General features: G+C 45.6%; 1 protein-coding gene and 1 pseudogene across 1 annotated transcript; both read left to right on the top strand.

Moving 5' to 3' along the window:
* The first annotated feature begins 2,680 nt into the window (after positions 1–2,680).
* LOC118373574 (retinol-binding protein 2-like) lies at positions 2,681–11,258 on the top strand. Its single transcript, XM_035759747.2, has 4 exons — positions 2,681–2,849; positions 9,485–9,663; positions 10,373–10,474; positions 11,063–11,258. The coding sequence occupies exons 1-4, from the start codon at positions 2,777–2,779 to the stop codon at positions 11,114–11,116; spliced, it is 408 nt and encodes a 135-aa protein (XP_035615640.1). The 5' UTR covers positions 2,681–2,776; the 3' UTR covers positions 11,117–11,258.
* A 3,514-nt stretch (positions 11,259–14,772) lies between these two features.
* LOC118373572 (coatomer subunit beta'-like) lies at positions 14,773–24,430 on the top strand (annotated as a pseudogene).
* Positions 24,431–24,706: the final 276 nt, after the last annotated feature.

Genomic DNA, 24,706 nt, shown 5'->3' with positions numbered 1-24,706 from the left:
CTGTTATTTTGATGTGATACAAATGCAATAATCTCTGGTTCTAAGTAACTGCACCATTTCAATTTGAATTCAGTTACAACTTTATTGTCCCCGCAGGTAAATGAATTGTGCAGTCAGGAGCACAGTACATACAACACAATCTATGCAGAGCTATTGTTCAACTGCTGTTGGTTGTGTGTATTTAGGGAATAGGATTGTGGCTAGGTTGACCCTACACCAAGCTCATGCATTATATATTGTCTTAATGCACTGTTTATGAGCTAAAGGGCACATTAGTAATATTAAATGCCTATGGGCCAAGGCAGAAACATCATGCACATTATTGTAAACATATTATGGAAATATCATGAACATTACAGTAAACATAACATACAAATTACTGTAAGCATACCATGGCAAAAACATCATGCACATTACTGTAAACATGCCATGGAAACATCATGCACATTACTGTAAAAGTGTAATGGAAACATCTTGCACATTACTGTAAACATAATATGCACATTACTGTAAACATACCATGGAAGAAACATCACGCACATTACGGTAACATATCATGTCAGAAACACCATGCACATTACTGTACACATACCATGGCAGAAACATCATGCATATTACTGCAAACATACCACGGCAGAAACATCATGCATTTTAGTGTAAACCTTTCATGTCAGAAACATCATGCACATTACTGTAAACATACCATGCACATTACTGTAAACACAACATGGCAGAAATATCATGCACATTACTGTAAACATATCATGGCAGAAACATCATGCACATTACTGTAAACATATCATGGCAGAAACATCATGCACATTACTGTAAATATACCAAGGCAAAATCATCATGCACATTACTCTACACATACCATGGCAAGAAGCATCATGCACATTACTCTAAACATACCATGGCAGAAACATCATGCATATTACTGTGAACATCATGCACTTTACTGTACAAATGCAATGGAAACATCATGCACATTACTGTAACATAAAAAGCACATTACTGTAAACATACCATGGCAGAAACATCATGTACATTACCATAAATATACCAAGGCAAAAACATCATGCACATTACTGTAAACACACCATGCACATTACTGTACACATACCATGGCAGAAACATCATGCACATTACTGTAAACATACCATGGCAGAAACATCATGCACACTACTGTAAACACACCATGGCAGAAACATAATGCACACTACTGTAAACACACCATGGCAGAAACATCATGCACACTACTATAAACACACCATGGCAGAAACATCATGCACACTACTGTAAACACACCATGGCAGAAACATCATGCACACTACTGTAAACATACCATGGCAGAAACTTCATGCACACTATTGTAAACATACCATGGCAGAAACATCATGCACACTACTGTAAACATACCATGGCAGAAACATCATGCACACTACTGTAAACATACCATGGCAGAAACATCATGCACACTACTGTAAACACACCATGGCAGAAACATCATGCACACTACTGTAAACACACCATGGCAGAAACATCATGCACACTACTGTAAACACACCATGGCAGAAACATCATGCACACTACTGTAAACACACCATGGCAGAAACATCATGCACAGAGGTAATTGGCAAATATGCAATCAGAACTGGTGGAAGTGTACAGAAAGGGTTTCCACTTCCCCTGCAAATTGCATCTAGCCATGTTGCCAGATCAGTTTCCCAAATGTATTTATGTTTCATTGATTTATATTTTCAGGGGTAGATAATCTTTAGTAGTACACATAGATTGTAGATTCCATCAATGTAATTGTCTGCATCATTTCCCTTCAACATATATTTTTTGGTCAAACATATTTTCCTTTATTATGTTCCTCTAACCCTACACACCCCTCTCCTAATTGGAGTAAACTAATGGACAACAACACTTAGGCTTCTACTTCCAGTTTATACATTCTATATACATTTTACAGACACGTTGCACAGTTATCTGTTTGTTTTAATCCCATCCCTAGCCAGTTTCCCTTAGCTAAATCATAGGAGTTAGCTAAAGCACGAACACATCTGGCAACCAGGCTAGATTGCAGGTTAAATGCAAATGCCAGTGTGTTGCTTTAACTTAACATGAAGAAAATAGTCAAATGTGCACTCAATGTATTCTGTGTTTGAACTGGAAACCTTTTCTTGTTTCAGAAGAGAGAAATGACTTTCTGACCTTCTCCTCAGCATTGCTTTTTAGTGTCTGTGTTTACAGGTGACAGTGGAACTAGCTATCATTGCTCTAGCTGGTGCTCTCCATCTTGTTTCCTTTCTGCATCAATACAATGAACAAGTGATCCGGCTAGCCTGTTAAGAGTCAGTGGGTTAGCTGACGCTAAGTGCCTCCACACTTGACACACACACACACACACACACACACACACACACACACACACACACACACACACACACACACACACACACACACACACACACACACACACACACACACACACACACACACACACACACACACACACACACACACACACACACACACACACACACACACACACACACACACACACACACACACACACACACGCCCCTTCTCTTTCAAAGAAATAGAGTGTAATCAGGCGAACCCTGCCCCTTAATTCCACACGTAAACAGGCTGTATATAAAGGGTTGGGCCAATAGAATCTGCCTCTTGCATTGTGTTTGTGTGTGAGAAAAATCCCCATAGACATATACAGGGCATATACAGTAGCACAAATCCAGCCGGTGCCAAGATGCCTGCAGACTTCAATGGACAATGGGTGATGGTCACCAACGAGAATTTTGAGGATGTCATGAAGGCCATTGGTAAGTTGTTCTTCTAATGTCTGTTGGAAAATAGCAGAGATACAGACATGCAGAGAGAGATGGTGGAGAGGGAGGGAGGGAAGGGGTGAAGAAGAGAGAGGGAAATGATAGAGAAAGAGTGTGTCGTGTGTGTGCCTGTGTGTGTGCCTGTGTGCATATGTCATTGGGTTTGTGTGCAAGAGTGTGTCTGATTGAGAGGGGGATGTCAGAGATAACGTTTGTGTAAAGACTATTTAAGTGTGTTAGTTAGTGAGATTGTGATAGACAGTGAGAGTGTGTGAGGGAGAGAGGAAGAGAGATTGAAAGAGAGGGCGAGAGAGAGAAAGGATTCTCTAGTGCTGCTTCATTTACATACTGAGCTGCTGTCATGTCGACTTAACCTTGACTGTTTGTGTGAATGGGTCCTGCTTGTTGCCACGTTGAATAAATATAGATTTACTCTTTTCCACATTTAACATCCTCCCCATTCCCATTCCCCTCCTGAGCTCTGCCAAGCGGCATCTGCATGTCAGTGGCAAGCGAAGGCCCCCATCCATCCATTCAGCATGGCATTGATCAACCCCAAGTCTTTTATTATTCACGACTTTATCTGCAATTCATAAGTCTCTCCCGCTCAACCCAGAAAAATCCCCCAAAACAAACAATCCAAGGCGTCTCATTCCGTGCCGCTCTCTCATTTCCATGAGCGGATCGAAAATTACACCCATATGGAAATAGAGGGAGGAAGAAAAATATTTGGATGGGTAAATAAAAGAGCCTCATCAAAAAGAGAGATGGGTAGAAATTGAATTTGCACTTTGTGGCCAATGCAATATGAATATCAAAATGAAAGAGGCGGGCACTTTTTCAGGCTCACAGTTTACCTTATTTAGCTCTATTTCTGGTACAGTGCTATTTTTAAAGGGGAAATTAGATTGTCAACAGAGCTGTTTTGAGTGGAATAGTAATTCTAGGACTTGAGCTGCAGTCTCATAACTGAAGAGGAGGACTGGTGGCTTATGCACAAGGGTGCACAATAAAAAGTATACTACACACACCTCACTGTCCAACCAAGGTGAACAGAATCTATATGAAAACATACTTGATACTTATCCTGAGTGTACAAAATATTAGAAACACGTTCCTAATATTGAGTTGCACCCCCTGTTGCCCTCAGAAATGCCTCTATTGGTCAGGGCATGAACTCTACAAGGTGTCGAAAGCATTCCACAGGGTGCTGGCCCATGTTGACTCCAATGCTTCCCACAGTTCAGTCCAGTTGGCAGGATGTTCTTTGGGTGGTGGACCATTCTTGATACACACGGGAAACTGTTGAGTGGGAAAAACCCAGCAGCGTTGCATTTCTTGACACACAAGTGTGCCTGGCACCTACTACCATATCCCGTTCAAAGGCACTTCAATATGTTGTCTTGCCCATTCACCCTCTGAATGGCACACAGACACAATCCCTGTCTCAATGGTCTCAAGGCTTAAACATCCATCTTTAACCTGTCTCCTCCCCTTCATCTATACTGATTGAAGTGGATTTAACAAATTAAATAAAAATGTATTTGTCACATGCGCATCAGGTTATATTCACCTTATAGTGAAATGCTTACATACATGCCCTTAACCAACAATGCTGTTTTAAGAAAATACTTTAAAAAATGAAGAGATAATAATAACAAATAATTAAAGAGCAACAGTAAATAACAATAGTGGGGCTGTATACAGGGAGAGCCGGTACAGAGTCAAGGTGCTGGGACACCTGTGTCGAGGTAATTGAGGTAATAAACTCAACAAAAAAAAGAAACGTCCCTTTTTCCCGACCCTGTCTTTCAAAGATAATTCGCAAAAATCCAAATAACTTCACAAATCTTCATTGTAAAGGGTTTAAACACTGTTTCCCATGTTTGTTCAATGAACCAGAAACAATTCATGAACATGCACCTGTGGAACGGTCGTTAAGACACTAACAGCTTACAGACGGTAGGCAATTAAGGTCACAGTTATGAAAACATAGGACAGTAAATATGCCATTTAGCAGACGCTTTTAAAAGCGACTTACAGTCATGTGTGCATACATTCTACGTATGGGTGGTCCCGGGAATCGAACCCACTACCCTGGCATTACAAGCACCATGCTCTACCAACTGAGCTACAGAAGGACCTAGTAAAGAGGCCTTTCTACTGACTCTGAAAAACACCAAAAGAAAGATGCCCAGTGTCCCTGCTCATCTGCGTGAACGTGCCTTAGGCATGCTGCAAGGAGGCATGAGGACTGCAGATGTGGCCAGGGCAATAAATTACAATGCCCGTACTGTGAGTTGCCTCCACACTTGACACACACACACACACACACACACACACACACACACACCCTTCTCTTTCAAAGAAATAGAGTGTAATCAGGCGAACCCTGACACTTAATTCCACACGTAAACAGGCTGTATATAAAGGGTTGGGCCAATAGAATCTGCCTCTTGCATTGTGTTTGTGTGTGAGAAAAATCCCCATAGATATATACAGGGCATATACAGTAGCACAAATCCAGCCGGTGCCAAGATGCCTGCAGACTTCAATGGACAATGGGTGATGGTCACCAACGAGAATTTTGAGGATGTCATGAAGGTCATTGGTAAGCTGTTCTTCTAATGTCTGTTGGAAAATAGTAGAGATACAGACATGCAGAGAGAGATGGTGGAGAGGGAGGAGATAAGAATAACAAATAATTAAAGAGCAACAGAAAATAACAATAGCGAGGCTATATACAGGGGGTAGCAGAGTCAGTGTGCTGGGACACCTGTGTCGAGGAAAAACACCAAAAGAAAGGTGCCCAGGGTCCCTGCTCATCTGCATGAACATGCCTTAGGCATGCTGCAAGGAGTTATGAGGACTGCAGATGTGGCCAGGGCAATAAATTGCAATGCCCGTACTGTGAGATGCCCAAGACAGCGCTACAGGGAGATAGGATGGACAGCTGATCATCCTCGCAGTAGCAGACCATGTGCACAGGATTGGTACATCCGAACATCACACCTGCGAGACAGGTACAGGATGGCAACAACAACTGCCCGAGTTACACCAGGAAAGTACAATCCCTCCATCAGTGCTCAGACTGTCTGCAATAGGCTGAGAGAGGCTGGACTGAGGGCTTGTAGGCCTGTTGTAAGGCAGGTCCTCACCAGACGTCACCGGCAACAACATCGTCTATGGGCACAAACCCACCGTAGCTGGACCAGACAGGACTGGCAAAACGTGCTCTTCACTGACGAGTTGCGGTTTTGTCTCACCAGGGGTGATGGTCGAAGGAATGAGCATTAGACCGAGACCTGTACTCTGTAGTGGGATCGATTTGGAGGTGGAGGTTCCGTCATGGTCTGGGCAGTGTGTCACAGTATCATCGGACTGAGCCTGTTGTCATTGCAGGCATTCTCAACGCTGTGCATTACAGGGAAGACATCCTCCTCCCTCATGTGGTACCCTTCCTGCAGGCTCACCCTGACATGACCCTCCAGCATGACATTGCCACCAGCCATACTGCTCGTTCTGTGCGTGATTTCCTGCAAGACAGGAATGTCAGTGTTCTGCCATGGCCAGCGAAGAGCCCGGATCTCAATCCTATTGAGCACATCTGGGACCTGTTGGATCGGAGGGTGAGGGCTAGGGACATTCCCCCCAGAAATGTCCGGGAACTTGCAGGTGCCTTGGTGGAAGAGTTGGGAAACATCTCACAGAAAGAACTGGCAAATCTGGTGCAGTCCATGAGGAGGAGATGCACTGCAATACTTAATGCAGCTGGTGGCCACACCAGATACAGACTGTTACTTTTGATTTTTTTCCTCCCCCCTTTGTTCAGGGACATATTATTCCATTTCTGTTAGTCACATGTCTGTGTAACATGTTCAGTTTATGTCTCAGTTGTTGAATCTTGTTATGTTCATTCAAATATTCACACATGTTAAGTTTGCTGAAAATGAACACAGTTGACAGTGAGAGGATGTTTCTTTTTTTGCAGAGTTTATGAACATGTAGGTAGAGGGGGGATAGTGTGGGTAGCCATTTCATTAGCTGTCGAGGAGTCTTATGGCTTGGGGGTAGAAGCTGTTTAGAAGCCTCTTGGACCTAGACTTGGCACTCCGGTACCACTTGCCGTGCAGTAGCAGAGAGAACAGTCTATGACTAGGGTAGCTGGAGTCTTTGAAAATGTTTAGGGCCTTCTTCTGACACGCCTGGTATAGAGGTCCTGGATGGCAGAAAGCCATGATGTACTTGTCCGTACGCACTACCCTCTGTATTGCCTTGCGGTCGGAGGCCGAGCAGTTGCCATACCAGGCAGTGATGCAACCAGTAAGGATGCTCTCGATGGTGCAGCTGTAAAACCTTTTGAAGATCTGAGGACCCATGCCAAATCTATTCAATCTACTGAGGGGAAATAGATTTTGTCGTACCCTCTTCACGACTGTCTTGGTGTGCTTGGACCACATTAGTTTGTTAGTGATGTGGACGTCAAGGAACTTGAAGCTCTCCACCTGCTCCACTGCAACCCTGTCGATGAGAATGGGGGCGTGCTCGGTCCTCCTTTTCCTGTAGTCCACAATCATCTCCTGTCTTTATCACATTGAGGGAGATGTTGTTGTCCTTGCACCACACAGTCAGGTCTCTGACCTCCTCCCTATAGGCTGTCTCGTCGTTGTCGGTGTTCAGGCCTGCCACTGTTGTGTCATGGGCAAACTTAATGATGGTGTTGGAGTCGTGCCTGGACGTGCAGTCATGAGTGAACAGGGAGTACAGGATGGGACTGAGCACTCACCCCTGATGGGCCCCTGTGTTGAGGATCAGCGTGGCGGATGTGTTGTTACCTACACTTACCACCTGGGGGCGACTGTCAGGAAGTCCAGGATCCAGTTGCAGAGGGAGGTGTTTAGTCGCAGGATATTTAGCTTAGTGGTGAGCTTTGAGGGTACTATGGCGGTGAACGCTGAGCTGTAGTCAATGAATAGTATTCTCTCATAGGTGTTCCTTTTATCCAGGGGTGAATGGGCAGTGTGGAGAGCAATAGAGATAGCTTCATCTGTGGATCTGTTGGGGCGGTATGCAAATTGGAGTGGGTCTAGGATTTCTGGGAAAATGGTGTTGATGTGAGCCATGACCAGCCTTTCATAGCACTTCATGGCTCCAGACGTGAGGGCTAAGGGTCGGTAGTCATTTAGGCAGGTTGCCTTCGTGTTCTTGGGCACAGGGACTATGGTGGTCTGCTTGAAACATGTTGGTTTTACAGACTCAGACAGGGAGAGGTTGAAAAGGTCAGTGAAGACACTTGCCAGTTGGTCAGCGCATGCTCGGAGTACACGTCCTGGTAATCCATCTGGCCTTGTGACTGTTGACCTGTTAAAAGGTCTTACTCTCATGTATTTTTCAGCGTTACTTGCCTCGAAGCAAGCATATAAGTTATTTAGCTCATCTGGTAGGCTCGTGTCACTGGGCAGCTCTTGGCTGTGCTTCCCAATGTAGTCTGTAATAGTTTGCAAGCCCTGCCACATCCGAGTGTCAGAGCCCGTGTAGTACGATTCGATCTTAGTCCTGTTTTGACGCTTTGCCTGTTTGATGGTTCGTTGGAGGGCATAGTGGGATTTTTTATAAGCTTCCAGGTTAGAGTCCCGCAACTTGAAAGCAGCAGCTTTTACCCATTAGTTCAGTGCGAATGTTGCCTGTAATCCATGGCTTCTGGTTGGGGTATGTACGTATTGTCACTGTGGGGACGATGTCATCGATGCACTTATTGATAAAGCCAGTGACTGATGTGGTGTACTCCTCAAAGCCATCGGAAGAATCCCGGAACATGTTCCAGTCTGTGAGAGCAAAACAGTCCTGTAGATTAGCATCTGCTTCATCTGACCACTTTTTTTATAGACCGAGGCACTGGTGTTTTTTTGCTTGTATGCAGGAATCAATGGGATAGAATTATGGTCAAATTTGCCTTCTGGAGGGCGATGGAGAGCTTTGCACACGTCTCTGTGTGTGGAGTAAAGGTGCTCCAGAGTTTTTCCCCTCTGGGTGCACATTTAACATGATGATAAAAATGAGGTAAAAGTGATTTAAGTTTCCCTGCATTAAAGTCCCAGGCCACTAGGAGCGCTGCCTCTGGATGAATGTTTTCCTGTTTGCCTATTGCGGTATACAGCTCATTGAGTGTGGTTTTAGTGCCAGCAACGGTCTGTGGTGGTATGTAGACAGCTACAAAAAATACAGATGAAAACTCTCTAGGTAGATAGTGTGGTCTATAGCTTATCATGATAAACTCTACCTTAGGCGAGCAAAACCTTGAGAATTCCTTAGAAATCATGCACTAGCTGTTGTTAACAAATATGCATAGACCCCCACCCCCCACCCCCCGTGTATTACCAAAGGCTGCTGTTCTATCCTTTCGTTGGAGTGTAGAACCCGCCAGCTGTATATTATTAATGACGGCGTTCAGCCACGACTCGGTGAAACATAGGATATTTCAGTTTTTAATGTTCAGTGGGTAGGATATACGTGACAAATTACATCAGTAAGGGATCATAACTATCACTTGGATTCACCTGGACAGTCTGTGTCATGGAATGAGCAGAACATCTTGAAATGTTGACGTTGTTTCACTGTGTTTCCTCCAGATATTGACTTTGCCACCCGTAAGATCGCCTGTCACCTGACCCAGACCAAGGTGATCGTCCAGAATGGAGACAAGTTTGAGACCAAAACTTTGAGCACCTTCAGGAACTACGAGGTCAACTTCACCGTTGGGGAGGAGTTTGAGGAGGTCACTAAGGGACTGGACAACAGGACAGTCCAGGTAGGACCACAACCACTCTGACCACGGTCAGAGAGACACTGTGTCACTGCACTCCGTTCTCTCAGATGAGAATAAAAGAGACAGTCATAAGCACTGCTGTGAGTTGTTGACCCTGGCTTCATGGAAGCATACACACATATCTTCATCCTGGACTAAGGGGTAGACGTAACATAGCAAACGAAAATCCTGGACACTCAAATTAGTATATGTTACATTTGGTATGGTATTTATTAATTTATGGATATCCTTCATCCATTTCCTATGATATGTTTTAATTGCATTTTGTGATATATTATGAATAACATTTAGAGCACAAAGCCATTAGCTTGCCAGACGTTCAAGTTATATGCCCACTCAGCCACCCCGATCAACTACCCTCCTTTAGTTTTTGCCTTTAATAACCTTCTGTCTTATGCAACAATACCAAACGTAACATATACTTATTTGAGTGTCCCAGATGTTTATTATGCTACGTCTACTCTATGCTACCGACCTGATATCTTAGCTGTGGGGAATTTGGGCAAATGTGTGTCTACGGTAAGCTGACTGTGTGTGTGTGTGTGTGTGTGTGTGTGTGTGTGTGTGTGTGTGTGTGTGTGTGTGTGTGTGTGTGTGTGTGTGTGTGTGTGTGTGTGTGTGTGTGTGTGTGTGTGTGTGTGTGTGTGTGTGTGTGTGTGTGTGTGTGTGTGTGTGTGTGTGTGTTCTTCAGACACTGGTTACCTGGGATGGAGACAAGTTGGTGGCTGTGCAGAAGGGAGAGAAGGCCAACCGTGGCTGGATGCAATGGATAGAAGGAGACCTGCTACACATGGTGACTGAGAGAAAGATGGAGGGGGGGGGGGTTAGAAAGAGAAAAGAGAGAAATGTCCTAGACTTCAACGTCAAGATACAGAACATTACAGATTCTTCATACCTAAGACAACAGAAGCTCTATACCTCTCAAACTCAACTCTGGACCTCCAAGCCAGTTCCACTGCATCTTTTCATTGTTCCCCTCTAATTAGGGACTGAATTAGACCTGGGTCACCAGGTGTGTGCAATGAATTTTCAGGTAGAACAGAAAACCATCAGGTTCCGAACATGGTAGTGTAAGAGTTGACTCCCCCTGACATATAGACTGCATCTGAAATGGCATCCTATTCCCTATATCAGGGGAGTCAAACTCATTCCACTTAGGGCCAAGTGTCTGTGGGTTTGTGTTTTTTAATTCATATTAATTGTACAGGCCTGGTGTCCCAGGTCTAAATCAGTCCCTGATTAGAGGGGAACACTGACAAGATGCAGTGGAACTGACTTAGAGGTCCAGAGTTGAGTTTGACAGCTATAGAGCTTCTGAGTTTGAGGGGTATATGTTATTTGATTGTCTCATTGTCTTTCTGGTGGTCTCTTTTTCTTTCAGGAGATCCATGTTAAAGACAAAGTCTGCAAACAAGTATTCAAGAAGAAGCCCTGAAACATCTGACAACCTTTATTGTAAAATGACCTTCACGTGTTTCTGACTACATAATTATGTAATGTACTTATGTGATTGTACATACATTTAATAAATACGTCATGCATCCCAAGCAGATGGGAGGCATTGACTTTGGTCAATACATGAAATTAATATTTTTATGGGTGTATATTGACAAGAGGTAACAGTACTTGCAAATATAAACAAACAATATAAACTTTTAAAAACACAACATAATGTACCTTCTCAAATTAGCATGTCATTGTGAAAGAACAGAACTATGTGTAAATGTGCAAATCAATCCAAAATATTGTACAGTAGATGACCAGAACAAGACATATATGAATAGCGTACAGTTTATGACGTTAATCAGTTGGGTTGTGAAGGCCTGCGACCTTATCTACTACTTCACAGGGACAGATCTACGTGATTATCAATGACAGAACACCAGGTCTACAAAACCTTTCAACATGCAACAGTGAGGAGGTGTGGACTTTGAATACAAGATTGGGAGATGATTCCTCACACCACCCAGTGTTTCTTATCAAGACCTGATTTATTTCAAAACCTCAGCAGAGGGTGCAGTTAAATGATTTAAAGTAGAACACATCGACCATAAAGCATCATAAGCATAGAGCTGGGAGCATATAACATTCTAATTGTCATGACACAAGTACTTCTTGCAACACCAGCATGGTTTGAATTCTGCGTGGACTATACTGGGTAGACCAGAGTACTGTAGCCTAAGCCTAATACACATCTGCAATACCATTCAGTAATCAAGTCAGTGTATTTATACACATTCGAAACGGAGATATAATTTGTAGAAATAGGAATTTAGGGAATGTTTTATATGTTCAAATGAATTATTATATTTATTATTCATTCATCTATTTGTTTTTATTTATTTAAATATATTTATATATATTTTGAAGGGGTGAGTGTGTAGCCTACATGCAATTTGCCTGTAGCAAGCGTCCATACATGCCTCTGTAACCTGCATATAGACTGCATAGTATAGTCAAGTCATGCTAGGTACAGCCTGTACAGTACTAGTTCTCCACCGGATCTTGCGAAGTGCAGCCAGGAAGCTCAATAGATTCCACGTTGCTAAGACTCTCCGCTCCAAACCAATCTACCAGCCCGACTCGTGTCTCAGGGTGGTCGGGCACTTTGACAAAACACTATCTGTAGTCGTGGAAACGTGGTAAGGAAATGAAAACATAGATTTAGAATGAAGTGCAACATAGATTTAGAGTAAAATGCTATTTAAAGATCTGCCGCGGCTCAGGCCAGTAGTTTTAGGCATTTTTTTATTCTTTGAGAGGTGCATTGCGTATTTTACGATTGCTACCCGATTGAAAACATAAATTTAGACCACATTCAATGAATAAACCTATGCCTGGCTAGTTGTGAATGATCGAGTATTTAAAAATATTGCAGAAACTCGAGAAATGGCAACAGTCTAACAATAACAGTATGGTATTCAAAAGAGTCATGAAGTCGCCGATCGATTGGTCATCTAACATAAGTTACAAAACATATGTTAGTACTTCAATCTGCAACTTTATATAACGATTTCAGATCAGAGCGAATCATTCATGCACATCAAAGTGGTGGAATGAGCATCAGTAAACAGACACGCCCACTTATTAAACATCTCTGCACGCTGAACAGTTGTGGTTCGACTTTGTGTAACTTTGTATCTAAATCAAATCAAATTTTATTTGTCACATACACATGGTTAGCAGATGTTAATGCGAGTGTAGCGAAATGATTGTGCTTCTAGTTCCGACAATGCAGTAATAACCAACAAGTAATCTACCTAACAATTCCAAAACTACTATCTTATAGACATAAGTGTAAGGGGATAAAGAATATGTACATAAAGATATATGAATGAGTGATGGTACAGAGCGGCATAGGCAAGATACAGTAGATGGTATTGAGTACAGTATATACATATGAGATGAGTATGTAAACAAAGTGGCATAGTTAAAGTGGCTAGTGATACATGTATTACATAAAGATGCAGTAGATGATATAGAGTACAGTATATACGTATGCATATGAGATGAATAATGTAGGGTATGTAAACATTATATTAGGTAGCATTGTTTAAAGTGGCTAGTGATATATTTTACATCATTTCCCATCAATTCCCATTATTAAAGTAGCTGGAGTTGAGTCAGTGTGTTGGCAGTAGCCACCCAATGTTAGTGGTGGCTGTTTAACAGCCTGATGGCCTTGAGATAGAAGCTGTTTTTCAGTCTCTCGGTCCCAGCTTTGATGCACCTGTACTGACCTCGCCTTCTGGATGATAGCCGGGTGAACAGGCAGTGGCTCGGGTGGTTGTTGTCCTTGATGATCTTTATGGCCTTCCTGTGATATCGTGTCCTGGAGGGCAGGTAGTTTGCCCCCGGTGATGCGTTGTGCAGACCTCACTACCCTCTGGAGAGCCTTACGGTTGTGGGCGGGGCAGTTGCCGTACCAGGCGGTGATACAGCCCGACAGGATGCTCTCGATTGTGCATCTGTAGAAGTTTGTGAGTGCTTTTGGTGACAAGCCAAATTTCTTCAGCCTCCTGAGGTTGAAGAGGCGCTGCTGCGCCTTCTTCACGATGCTGTCTGTGTGGGTGGACCAATTCAGTTTGTCTGTGATGTGTACGCCGAGGAACTTACTACTTACTGCTACTATCTACAGTAGGCCTACACGTGTATAGCTGTTAGAGGTTGGATATACTTACAGTTTTATTTATATGCATAGTCAGACTAATTTGAATAGATGTAAAAATATATCTATATATATATGTTTTAAAAAATACATTTTTTAATGTAAGTGTTTCTGTTTCTGTCAAAGCAGATGTTTTATTTCTTGTTCCCGTTCAACTGATCTCCATATAAATAGGAGTAAAGAGTAATCTGGTTAATATCGAAATAAGATACTGTGTCTAGTATTGTTTAAGTTGATGAGTTAGAGGTAGAATATGACTTAATACATTGGGTTCTCTCTCTCTCTCTCCTCTCTCTCTCCTCTCTCTCTCCTCTCTCTCTCTGTCTCTGTCTCTGTCTCTCTCTCTCTTTCCCTCTCTCTCTCTCTCTCTCTCTCTCTCTACATTTACATTACATTTAAGTCATTTAGCAGACGCTCTTATCCAGAGCGACTTACAAATTGGTGCATTCACCTTATGACATCCAGTGGAACAGCCACTTTACAATAGTGCATCTAAATCTTTTAAGGGGGGAGAAGGATTACTTTATCCTATCCTAGGTATTCCTTAAAGAGGTGGGGTTTCAGGTGTCTCCGGAAGGTGGTGATTGACTCCGCTGTCCTGGCGTCGTGAGGGAGTTTGTTCCACTCTCTCTCTCTCTCTCTCTCTCTCTCTCTCTATCTCTCTCTCACTCTCTCTATCTCTCTCCCCCTCTCTCTCTCTCTCTCTCTGTCCTGCTCAGCCTCTCCGGTTGGACATCAAGCGGAGAGGCTGGGGCAGTAAGTGTTATAACACCCTTATAACTGCTTAAAATGCATCTATCTATTCTATTCAGAGTTCAGTGTTCTCCCATATCTCTCTCTCTGAGTTCTGCAATATTTTCACCTTCTCTACCCTGTCTCCCTTCACCTTCTCCTGCCCCTCTCTCTGGTACTTCCAGGATGACATGCAGATCCGCGTGTTTAACTACAACACTCTGGAGAGAGCTCACATGTTTGATGCCCACTCTGACTACATCCGCTGCATCGCAGTTCACCCAACACAACCTTACCAGCAGCGATATGTTGTGTTTCTCTCTCCCTCTCTCTCTCTCTCTCTCTCTCTCTCTCTCTCTCTCTCTCTCTCTCTCTCTCTCTCTCTCTCTCTCTCTCTCTCTCTCTCTCTCTCTCTCTCTCTCTCTCTCTCTCTCTCTCTCTCTCTCTCTCTCTCTCTCTCTCTCTCTCTCTCTCTCTCTCTCTCTCTCTCTCTCTCTCTCTATATCTCTCTCTCTCTCTCTCTCTCTCTCTCTATCTCTATCTCTCTCTCTCTATCTCTCTCTATCTCTCTCTATCTATCTCTCTCTCTCTATCTCTCTCTCTCTATCTCTCTCTATCTCTCTCTATCTATCTCTCTCTATCTCTGTCTCTCACTTTTTTTCTCTCCCACTTTCTCTCTTACTCCCTCTCTCTCTATATATACATGAATTACAAACATCAATCATAGAATATTGTGAACATCGGTGTGTGTTTGTTTGTGTCCAGATGACATGCTTATCAAGCTGTGGGACTGAGACAGGAAGTGGTTGTGTAGTCAGGTGTTCGAGGGCCACACCCACTATGTCATGCAGATCGTCATTAACCCTAAAGACAACAACCAGTTATCCAGTGCCTCCCTGGACAGGACCATTAAGGTACACACACACACACACACACACTCATCTTTGTGCTTGTAGCACTACAGTTGTTGGTTTGATTATTGTTATGTTGAAGTGGTTATAGATGTGTAATGTATGTGTCGTGAATTCTATACATTTGTTGTAAATCTCTACCACTGCATTTCAGTAATGCACTGACATATTATTTGGCCCTTGGCTGTTGCAGGTGTGGCAGCTGGGTTCTTCCACCCCTAACTTCACTCTGGAGGGCCATGAGAAAGGAGTCAACTGTATCGACCATTACACTGGAAGGGACAAGCCCTACCTTGTATCAGGAGCTGACGACCGCCTGGTCACGATCTGGGACTACCAGGTACACCGTTTATATACTCCTGAGTGGCGCAGCGGTCTAAGGCACTGCATCTCAGTCCAAGAGGTGTCACTACAGTCCCTTGTTCGAATCCAGGCTGTATATCATCCGGCCGTGATTGGGAGTCCCATAGGGTGGCGCACAATTGGCCCAGCGTTGTCTGGGTTTGGCCAGGATAGGCCGTCATTGTAAATAAGAATTTGTTGTTAACTGATTTGCCTAGTTAAATAAAGGTTAAATATATATATATATATAAATTCAGACACTCTCAAACACAGAATGAAACACATATGCATATGCACACCACACACACTTTTCAGATCAGAATATACACACAAACACCACTTGTGTTACGCGTCTGTACTAGTGGCCATATATAGTGAGTTGACTGATTCTACTGTAGTCCTCTCCTCTACCTCCAGAATAAGACATGTTTGCAGACTCTAGAGGGCCATACCCAGAATGTGTCCTGTGTCAGCTTTCACACTGAGCTGCCAATCATCCTCACTGGCTCTGAGGACGGTGGGTAGTGTAGTGTTTACCTTATCCCTTTAGAATGGAATAACAAAGAGGATGTTATAATATAGTAATACCATTTTACAGTTGTAACATTGTACCGTGGTAATAACCTGGTGTTTCTTGTCATGTTGACTGGATCCTTTATCTATGTTTGACCACCCTCTCACATGTAACTCTCTTTCCCTTCTCTCATCCCTTCTTCGTCTCCTTATGGACATACAGGCACCGTGAGAGTCTGGCATTTCAGCACGCACCGCCTGGAGAACACACTGAACTATGGGATGGAGCGTGTGTGGTGTGTGTGTGGCCAGCAAAGCGCCAATAGTGTGGCGCTGGGATATGATGAAGGCAGCATCATCATCAAGGTACCAACTTAAGGAAATTCTAAACTACACATCTACTGTAGAACAGTTTGGTGTCAGTGATCAGATTATTAGTATTGTTGCAATCATATAGAATGTTTGCATTGTTTTTTATAAAAGACCAGTTTGATTCTGTAGTCCTACATATCACCCATGTACAGTGCATTTGGAAAGTATTTGGACCCCTTGGTTACAGCTCAAGGATGATCCATGGGAGAGGCTGAGATACAGGATGGAGAGAGCCTGTCCCTGTCCCTGGCTGTCAAAGACATGGGCAGCTGTGAGATCTACCCCCAGACCATCCAGCACAACCCCAACGGCAGGTTGTGTTACCATGCTTGTGTTTGTGTGCATGTGTGTACTAGTTGCTCATCAAATGTAAAAAAGTGTATATATATATATATATATATATATATATATATTATCCAAAGCTACTGTAAGCTACTTACAGTCATATGTGCATGCATTTTTATTTAAGGATGGCCCCGGGAATCAAACCCACAATCCTGGGGTTGAAAGCATCATGCTGTACCAACTGAGCCTTACAGGACCATTAATGTACAGTAAATGTGTGTGTGTCAGTGGAGGCTGCTGAGGGGAGGACGGCTCATAATAAAGGCTGAAATGAAGTCAATGGAATGGTTTACAAGTGCTTGATACCATTCCATTGACTCCTTTTCAGCCATTACTATGAGCCGTCCTCCCCTCAGCAGCCTCCACTGGTGTGTAATCAGACACTAACAAGTGTGTGTGTGTTGGTGTGTGTGTGCTGCAGGTTTGTGGTGGTGTGTGAGGAACAAGAGCTTCGGTTCAGCACAGGAGTTTGTCTGGGGCCACGACTCCTCAGAATAAATCAAGTCAACCGCACCTAGACCACTCATACAAGTCCTCTGTAGACCATCCACGGTCTAGTCTGGTCAGGCTGACTTAACCGTTTTTGTTTCTATGCTACTCAGGAGAGCACCAGCATGGTCCAAATATTCAAAAACTTCAAGCAGAAGAAGTCTTTTAAACCAGATTCTGGGGCAGAAGGTGAGACAAACATATCACAGTGACCCAACCCTCCTGTAACCCCTTACCACAGTGACCCAACCCCCCTCTAACTCCGTCCCAACAGCAACCCAACCCTCCTCTAACCTCCTCCCCACAGCTACCCAATCATCCTCTAACCTCCTCCCCACAGCGACCCAACCCACCTGTAAGCTCCTCCCCATAGCAACCCAACCCTCCTGTAATTTCCTCCCCACAGCAACCCAACCCTTCTCTAACCTCCTCCCCACAGAGACGAACCCTCCCGTAATCTCCTCCCCACAGCACCTCAAACTTCCTCTAACCCCCTCCCTACAGCGACCGAACCCTCCTGTAATCTCCTCCCCACAGCGATCCAACCCTCCTCTAACCCCCTCCCCACAGACATCCAACCCTCTAAACTCTTCCCCACAGCGACTCAAATCTCCTCTAACCTTCTCCCCACACTTACCAAAGCCTCCTGTAACATCTTCCCCACAGCGACCCGACCCTTCTGTGACCTCTGCTCTACTGTGACCCAACCCTCCTGTTACTTCCTCCCCACAGAGTTCCAACCCACTTCTAACCTCCTCCCCACAGCGATCCAACCCTCCTGTAACCTCCCCACAGTGACCAAACCCTCCTCTAACCTCCTCCCCACAGTGACCAAACCCTCCTCTAACCTCCTCCCCACAGTGACCAAACCCTCCTCTAACCTCCTCCCCACAGACATCCAACCCTCCTCTAACCTCCTCCCCACAGACATCCAACCCTCCTCTAACCTCCTCCCCACAGACATCCAACCCTCCTTTAACCTCCTCCCCACAGAGATCCAATCCTCCTCTAACCTCCTCCCCACAGAGATCCAATCCTCCTCTAACCTCCTCCCCACAGACATCCAACCCTCCTCTAACCCCCTCTCTACAGCGACCGAACCCTCCTGTAATCTCCTCCCCACAGTGACCCAACCCTCTTGTAATTTTCTCTCCACAGCGACTCAACCCTCCTCTAACCTCCACCACACAGCAACCCATCCCTCCTTTAATCTCCCCACAGTGACCAAACCCTCCTCGGACCTCCTCCACACAGCGATCCAACCCTCCTCTAACCTCCTCCCCACAGCAACCCAACCCTTCTCTACCTCCTCCCCACAGAGACGAACCCTCCCGTAATCTCCTCCCCACAGCCTCCCAAACCTCCTCTAACCCCCTCCCTACAGCGACCGAACCCTCCCGTAATCTCCTCCCCACAGCCTCCCAAACCTCCTCTAACCCCCTCCCTACAGCGACCGAACCCTCCTGTAATCTCCTCCCCACAGCACCCCAAACTTCCTCTAACCCCCTCCCTACAGCGACCGAACCCTCCTGTAATCTCCTCCCCACAGCGATCCAACCCTCCTCTAACCCCCTCCCCACAGACATCCAACCTTCCTCTAACCCCTTCCCCACAGACATCCAACCCTCTAAACTCTTCCCCACAGCGACTCAAATCTCATCTAACCTTCTCCCCACACTTACCAAAGCCTCCTGTAACATCTTCCCCACAGCGACCCAACCCTTCTGTGACCTCTGCTCTACTGTGACCCAACCCTCCTGTTACTGCCTCCCCACAGAGTTCCAACCCACTTCTAACCTCCTCCCTACAGCGATCCAACCCTCCTGTAAACTCCCCCCACAGTGACCCAACCCTCATGTAACCTCCCCACAGCGATCCAACCCTCCTGTAACCTTCTTCCCACAGCAATCCATCCCTCCTTTAATCTCCTCCCCACAGCGACCCAACCATCCTCGTACCTCCTCCCATAGCAACCAATCCCTCCTCTAACCTCCTCCCCGCAGACATCCAACCCTCCTCTAACCTCCTCCCCACAGAGATCCAATCCTCCTCTAACCTCCTTCCCACAGACATCCAACCCTCCTCTAACCACCTCTCTATAGCGACCGAACCGTCCTGTAATCTCCTGCCCACAGTGACCCAACCCTCTTGTAATTTTCTCCCCACAGCGACTCAACCCTCCTCTAACCTCCACCACACAGCAACCCAACCCTCCTTTAACCTCCCCACAGTGACCAAAACCTCCTCGGACCTCCTCCACACAGCGATCCAACCCTCCTCTAACCTCCTCCCCACCGTGACCCAAACCTGCTGAAGCATCCTCCCCACCGTGACCCAAACCTCCTGAAGCATCCTCCCCACCGTGACCCAAACCTCCTGTAACTTCCTCCCCACCGTGACCCAAACCTCCTGTAACTTCCTCCCCACCGTGACCCAAAATCCTCCTGTAGCTTCCTCCCCACCGTGACCCAAACCTCCTGAAACATGCTCCCCACCGTGACCCAAACCTCCTGTAACTTCCTCCCCACCGTGACCCAAACCTCCTGAAGCATCCTCCCCACAGTGACCCAACCCTCCTCTAACCTCCTCCACACAGCGATCCAACCCTCCTCTAACCTCCACCACACAGCGATCCAACCCTCCTCTGACCTCCACCACACAGCAACCCAACCCTCATTTAACCTCCTCCCCACAGCGACCCAACCCCCCTCGTACCTACTCCCATAGCAACCAATCCCTCCTCTAACCTCCTCCCCACAAAGATCCAATCCTCCTCTAACCTCCTCCACACAGCGGTCCAACCCTCCTCTAACCTCCTCCCCACAGCGACCCAACACCCCTCGTACCTACTCCCATAGCAACCAATCCCTCCTCTAACCTCCTCCCCACAGACATCCAACCCTCCTCCAACCCTCTCTCTACAGCGACCGACCCTCCTGTAATCTCCCCACAGCGACCAAACCCTCCTGTAACCTACCCCCACCCACCTGTAGCCTCCTCCCCACCGCGACCCAACCCTCCTTTAACCTACCCCCACCCACCTGTAGCCTCCTCCCCACCGCGACCCAACCCTCCTGTAACCTCCGCCCCACTGTGACCCAACCCTCCTGTGACTTCCGCCCCACTGTGACCCAACCCTCCTGTAACCTCCGCCCCACTGTGACCCAGCACTCCTGTAACATCCGCCCCACAGTGACCCAACCCTTCTGTGACTTCCGCCCCACAGAGTTCCAACTCACTTCTAATCTCCTCACCACAGCGATCCAACCCTCCTGTAACCTCCCCCACAGCGAACCAACCCTCATGTAACCTCCCCACACAGACCAAACCCTCATGTAACCTCCACCACACAGCGACCCAACCCTCCTGTAACCTCCCCCCACAGCGACCCAACCCTCCTGTAACCTCCCCCCACAGTGACCCAACCCTCATGTAACCTCCACCACACAGACATCCAGTCTTTCTGTAACCTCTCCACAGCAACCCAACCCTCCTGTTACCTTCTCCCCTAAGCTATCCAACCCTCCTGTTACCTTCTCCCCTAAGCTATCCAACCCTCCTGTTACCTTCTCCCCTAAGCTATCCAACCCTCCTGTTACCTTCTCCCCTAAGCTATCCAACCCTCCTGTTACCTTCTCCCCTAAGCTATCCAACTCTCCTGTTACCTTCTCCCCTAAGCTATCCAACCCTCCTGTTACCTTCTCCCCTAAGCTATCCAATCCTCCTGTTACCTTCTCCCCTAAGCTATCCAACTCTCCTGTTACCTTCTCCCCTAAGCTATCCAACCCTCCTGTTACCTTCTCCCCTAAGCTATCCAACCCTCCTGTTACCTCCTCTTCTTCTCTTTCCTCAGGGAGCTGGTGTGTATTGCCACGATGGAGTCTTTCTTTATGCTGCGCTACCTGGCTGAGAAAGTGTTAACAGCACAGGAGAACAAGGAGGGAGTCACCGAGGACGGGATAGAGGACTCCTTCGAGGTGAGACTACACTACAGCTAGATATTTGATTCTGGACAGGAGGATTTCATTAGTTTTTCTGCTATAACATTTCTCTATTTCTCTCCCAACCCCCTGCCCCTCTCTCTAGGTGCTGTGTGAGATTCAGGAGGTGGTAAAGACTGGTCTGTGGGTGGGAGACTGTTTCATCTACACCAGCTCTGTCAACAAACTCAACTACTACGTAGGAGGAGAGATCGTCACCATCGCCCACCTGGACAGGTAAGACTATACCTACCTGCTGGGACTGCTACATTGACCTTTTCACCTCAAACTACCTGTTATGCAAGTGTTTCAATATTTCAAATCTCTCAACACTTATAGTGCCCTAGGGCCAAGAACATGAAGGATTCATGCCTTACAAAATGTCATGTCAGAATGTCACATGGTTTCTTTTCATTCTCGCTATGTGCTCACCTTCTTAATACTGGTGTTGTATTAACTCCCCTGTCTGTGTGTCCTATACGACTATATACTGTACCTGTCGGTCAAAAATTCTGGTGTTGTATTGACTCACTGTCTGTCTGCTATAGAACCATGTACTGTATCTGTCAGTATAAAATCTTGGGCCAACCTACCTGCCGAGTTCCTTCAAACTGTGCAAGTGTACCTAGATGAATTTATGCTGTTTTGCAAGCAAAGGGTGGTCACACCAAATATTGATTTGATGTAGATTTTTCTTCTTTAAACTCACTTTGCATTATGTTAATTGATAAATGTCTATTTCTGAAAGCATTCTTACTTTACAGCATTTTGTCACACCTGCCTTGAAACTTATGCACGGTACTATTTGGAGACATACACTACCGTTCAAAGCCAGTTTGCTCTGTTCTGTGAAGGGAGTAGTATACAGCGGTGTACGAGATCTTCAGTTTCTCACATTAAATAGCCTTCATTTCTCAGAACAAGAATAGACTGCCAAGTTTCAGAAGAAAGTGCTTTGTTTCTGGACATTTTGAGCCTGTAATCGACCCCCACAAATGCTGATGCTCCAGATACTCAACTAGTCTAAAGAAGGACAGTTTTATTGCTTCTTTAATCAGGACAACAGTTTTCAGCTGTGCTAACATAATTGCAAAAGGGTTTTCTAATGATCAATTAGCCTTTAAAATGGTAAACTTGGATTAGCTAACACATCGTGCCATTGGAACACAGGAGTGATGGTTGCTGATAATGGGCCTCTGTACGCATATGTAACTGGTGTGAAATGGCTAGCTAGTTAGCAGGGTGCGCGCTAATAGTGTTTCAATTGGTGACGTCACACTCTCTGAGACCTTGAAGTAGTTGTTTCCCTTGCTCTGCAAGGGCTGCGGCTTTTGTGGAACAATGGGTAATGATGCTTCAAGGGTGACTGTTGTTGATGTGTGCAGAGGGTCCCTGGTTCGAGCCCAGGTAGGGGCGAGGAGAGGGATGGAAACAATACTGTTACATTGATGCTGTTGACCCGGATCACTGGTTGCTGAGGAGGTCATAGGGGGATGAGTGTAACCGGTGTGAAATGGCTAGCTAGTTAGCGGTGTGCACGCTAATAGTGTTTCAATTGGTGACGTCACTCGTTCTGAAACCTTGAAGTAGTTGTTTCCCTTGCTGGGCAAGGGCTGTGGCTTTTGTGGAGCGATAGGTAATGATGAGTCGAGGGTGACTGTTGTTGATGTGTGCAGAGGGTCCCTGGTTCGAGCCCAGGTAGGGATGAGGAGAGGGACGAAAGCTACACTGTTACACCTATGTAGATATTCCATAAAAAATCTGCAGTTTTCAGCTACAATAGTAATTTACAACATTAACATTGTCAACACTGTATTTCTGATTAATCTGATGTTATTTTAATGGACAAAAAATGTCTAATTTAAAAAAAACAAGGACATTTATAAGTGACCCCAAACTTTTGAACGGTAGTGTATATTATAAGATGAAATGAGAATAACTGTAGTGAAGGATATATCTTATATTTAACTAAACAAAAGTGAATATGACTTCTATTCTGTTTGTGATTAATGTCTTTCCAACATGGCATACCTGTTCTCTCTCTCTCTCTCTCTGTTTCCCCCTCCCTTTATCCCTCTCTCTCTCCACATCTCCTCTTCTCCTCTCTCGCTGGCATGGTGGCCCTCCAGTCGGAGCAGAAGTGGAAGCAGTTGGCAGAGCTGGCCACCACTAAGTGGAAAAGTCTAAATTGGCATTGTGCGTGTCTGTGTGTCCTGACCTCTCTCTGTGTCTCCAGAGTGGTGAAGCTGTGGAAGGAGAGCCTGGGGAAGGAGAGCCTGGGGATGGAGAGCCTGGGGAAGGAGAGCCTGGGGAAGGAGAGCCTGGGGAAGGAGAGCCTGGGGAAGGAGAGCCTGGGGAAGGAGAGCCTGGGGAAGGAGAGCCTGGGGAAGGAGAGCCTGGGGATGGAGAGCCTGGGGAAGGAGAGCCTGGGGAAGGAGAGCCTGGGGATGGAGAGCCTGGGGAAGGAGAGCCTGGGGATGGAGAGCCTGGGGAAGGAGAGCCTGGGGAAGGAGAGCCTGGGGAAGGAGAGCCTGGGGATGGAGAGCCTGGGGAAGGAGAGCCTGGGGAAACCAGAAGGAAGCTGATGCGTTGGCCAAACCTACAGACTACAGCAACCTGTTCCCCGGCCTACAGGAGGCCTTCCTGGCCGAAGACTACCCACGTCAGGTTGAGGCCCGCCGCAGAGTACCCTCTCATCACCCTGAGTAGATGCACACTCATCTTGGGCACATTGTGCCAAAACGTTTGCAAATGTTTTCGGTCATTTTTTTCTGTTTCATACAAATTTAACACGACACTGATTGAACATGTTCTTTCCATCGTTCATAAACACAACAATTACATTGTTGGTCCCATGTTTCATGAGCTGAAATAAAAGATCCCAGAAATGTTCCATACCCACAAAATACTTATTTCCCTCAAATGTTGTGTACAAATTTGTTTCCATCCCTGTTAGTGAGCATTTCTCCTTTGCCAAGATAATCCATCCACCTGACAGGTGTGGCATATCAAGAAGCTGATTAAACAGCATGATCATTACACGGGGGCACCTTGTGCTGGGGATAATAAAAGGCCACTTTAAAATGTGCAGTTTTATCACACATCACAATACCACAGATGTCTCTGGTTTTGAGGGAGGGTACAATTGACATGCTGATTAGGAATGTCCACCA

The sequence above is a fragment of the Oncorhynchus keta genome, chromosome 1 (genome assembly GCF_023373465.1).
Source record: "Oncorhynchus keta strain PuntledgeMale-10-30-2019 chromosome 1, Oket_V2, whole genome shotgun sequence".
NCBI lineage: Eukaryota > Metazoa > Chordata > Actinopteri > Salmoniformes > Salmonidae > Oncorhynchus > Oncorhynchus keta.
Note: the sequence above shows the minus strand (reverse complement) of the source record. Positions and strands in the feature narration are given on the sequence as shown.

What these genes read in the sequence shown, in the direction of transcription:
- LOC118373574 (XM_035759747.2), top strand. Translation starts at nt 2,777, where the DNA reads ATGCCTGCAGACTTCAATGGACAATGGGTGATGGTCACCAACGAGAAT. An exon ending in GGATGTCATGAAGGCCATTG is followed by an intron (nt 2,850 to 9,484) that starts GTAAGTTGTTCT and finishes TGTTTCCTCCAG; the next exon opens with ATATTGACTTTGCCACCCGT. An exon ending in AAGGAGACCTGCTACACATG is followed by an intron (nt 10,475 to 11,062) that starts GTGACTGAGAGA and finishes TTTTTCTTTCAG; the next exon opens with GAGATCCATGTTAAAGACAA.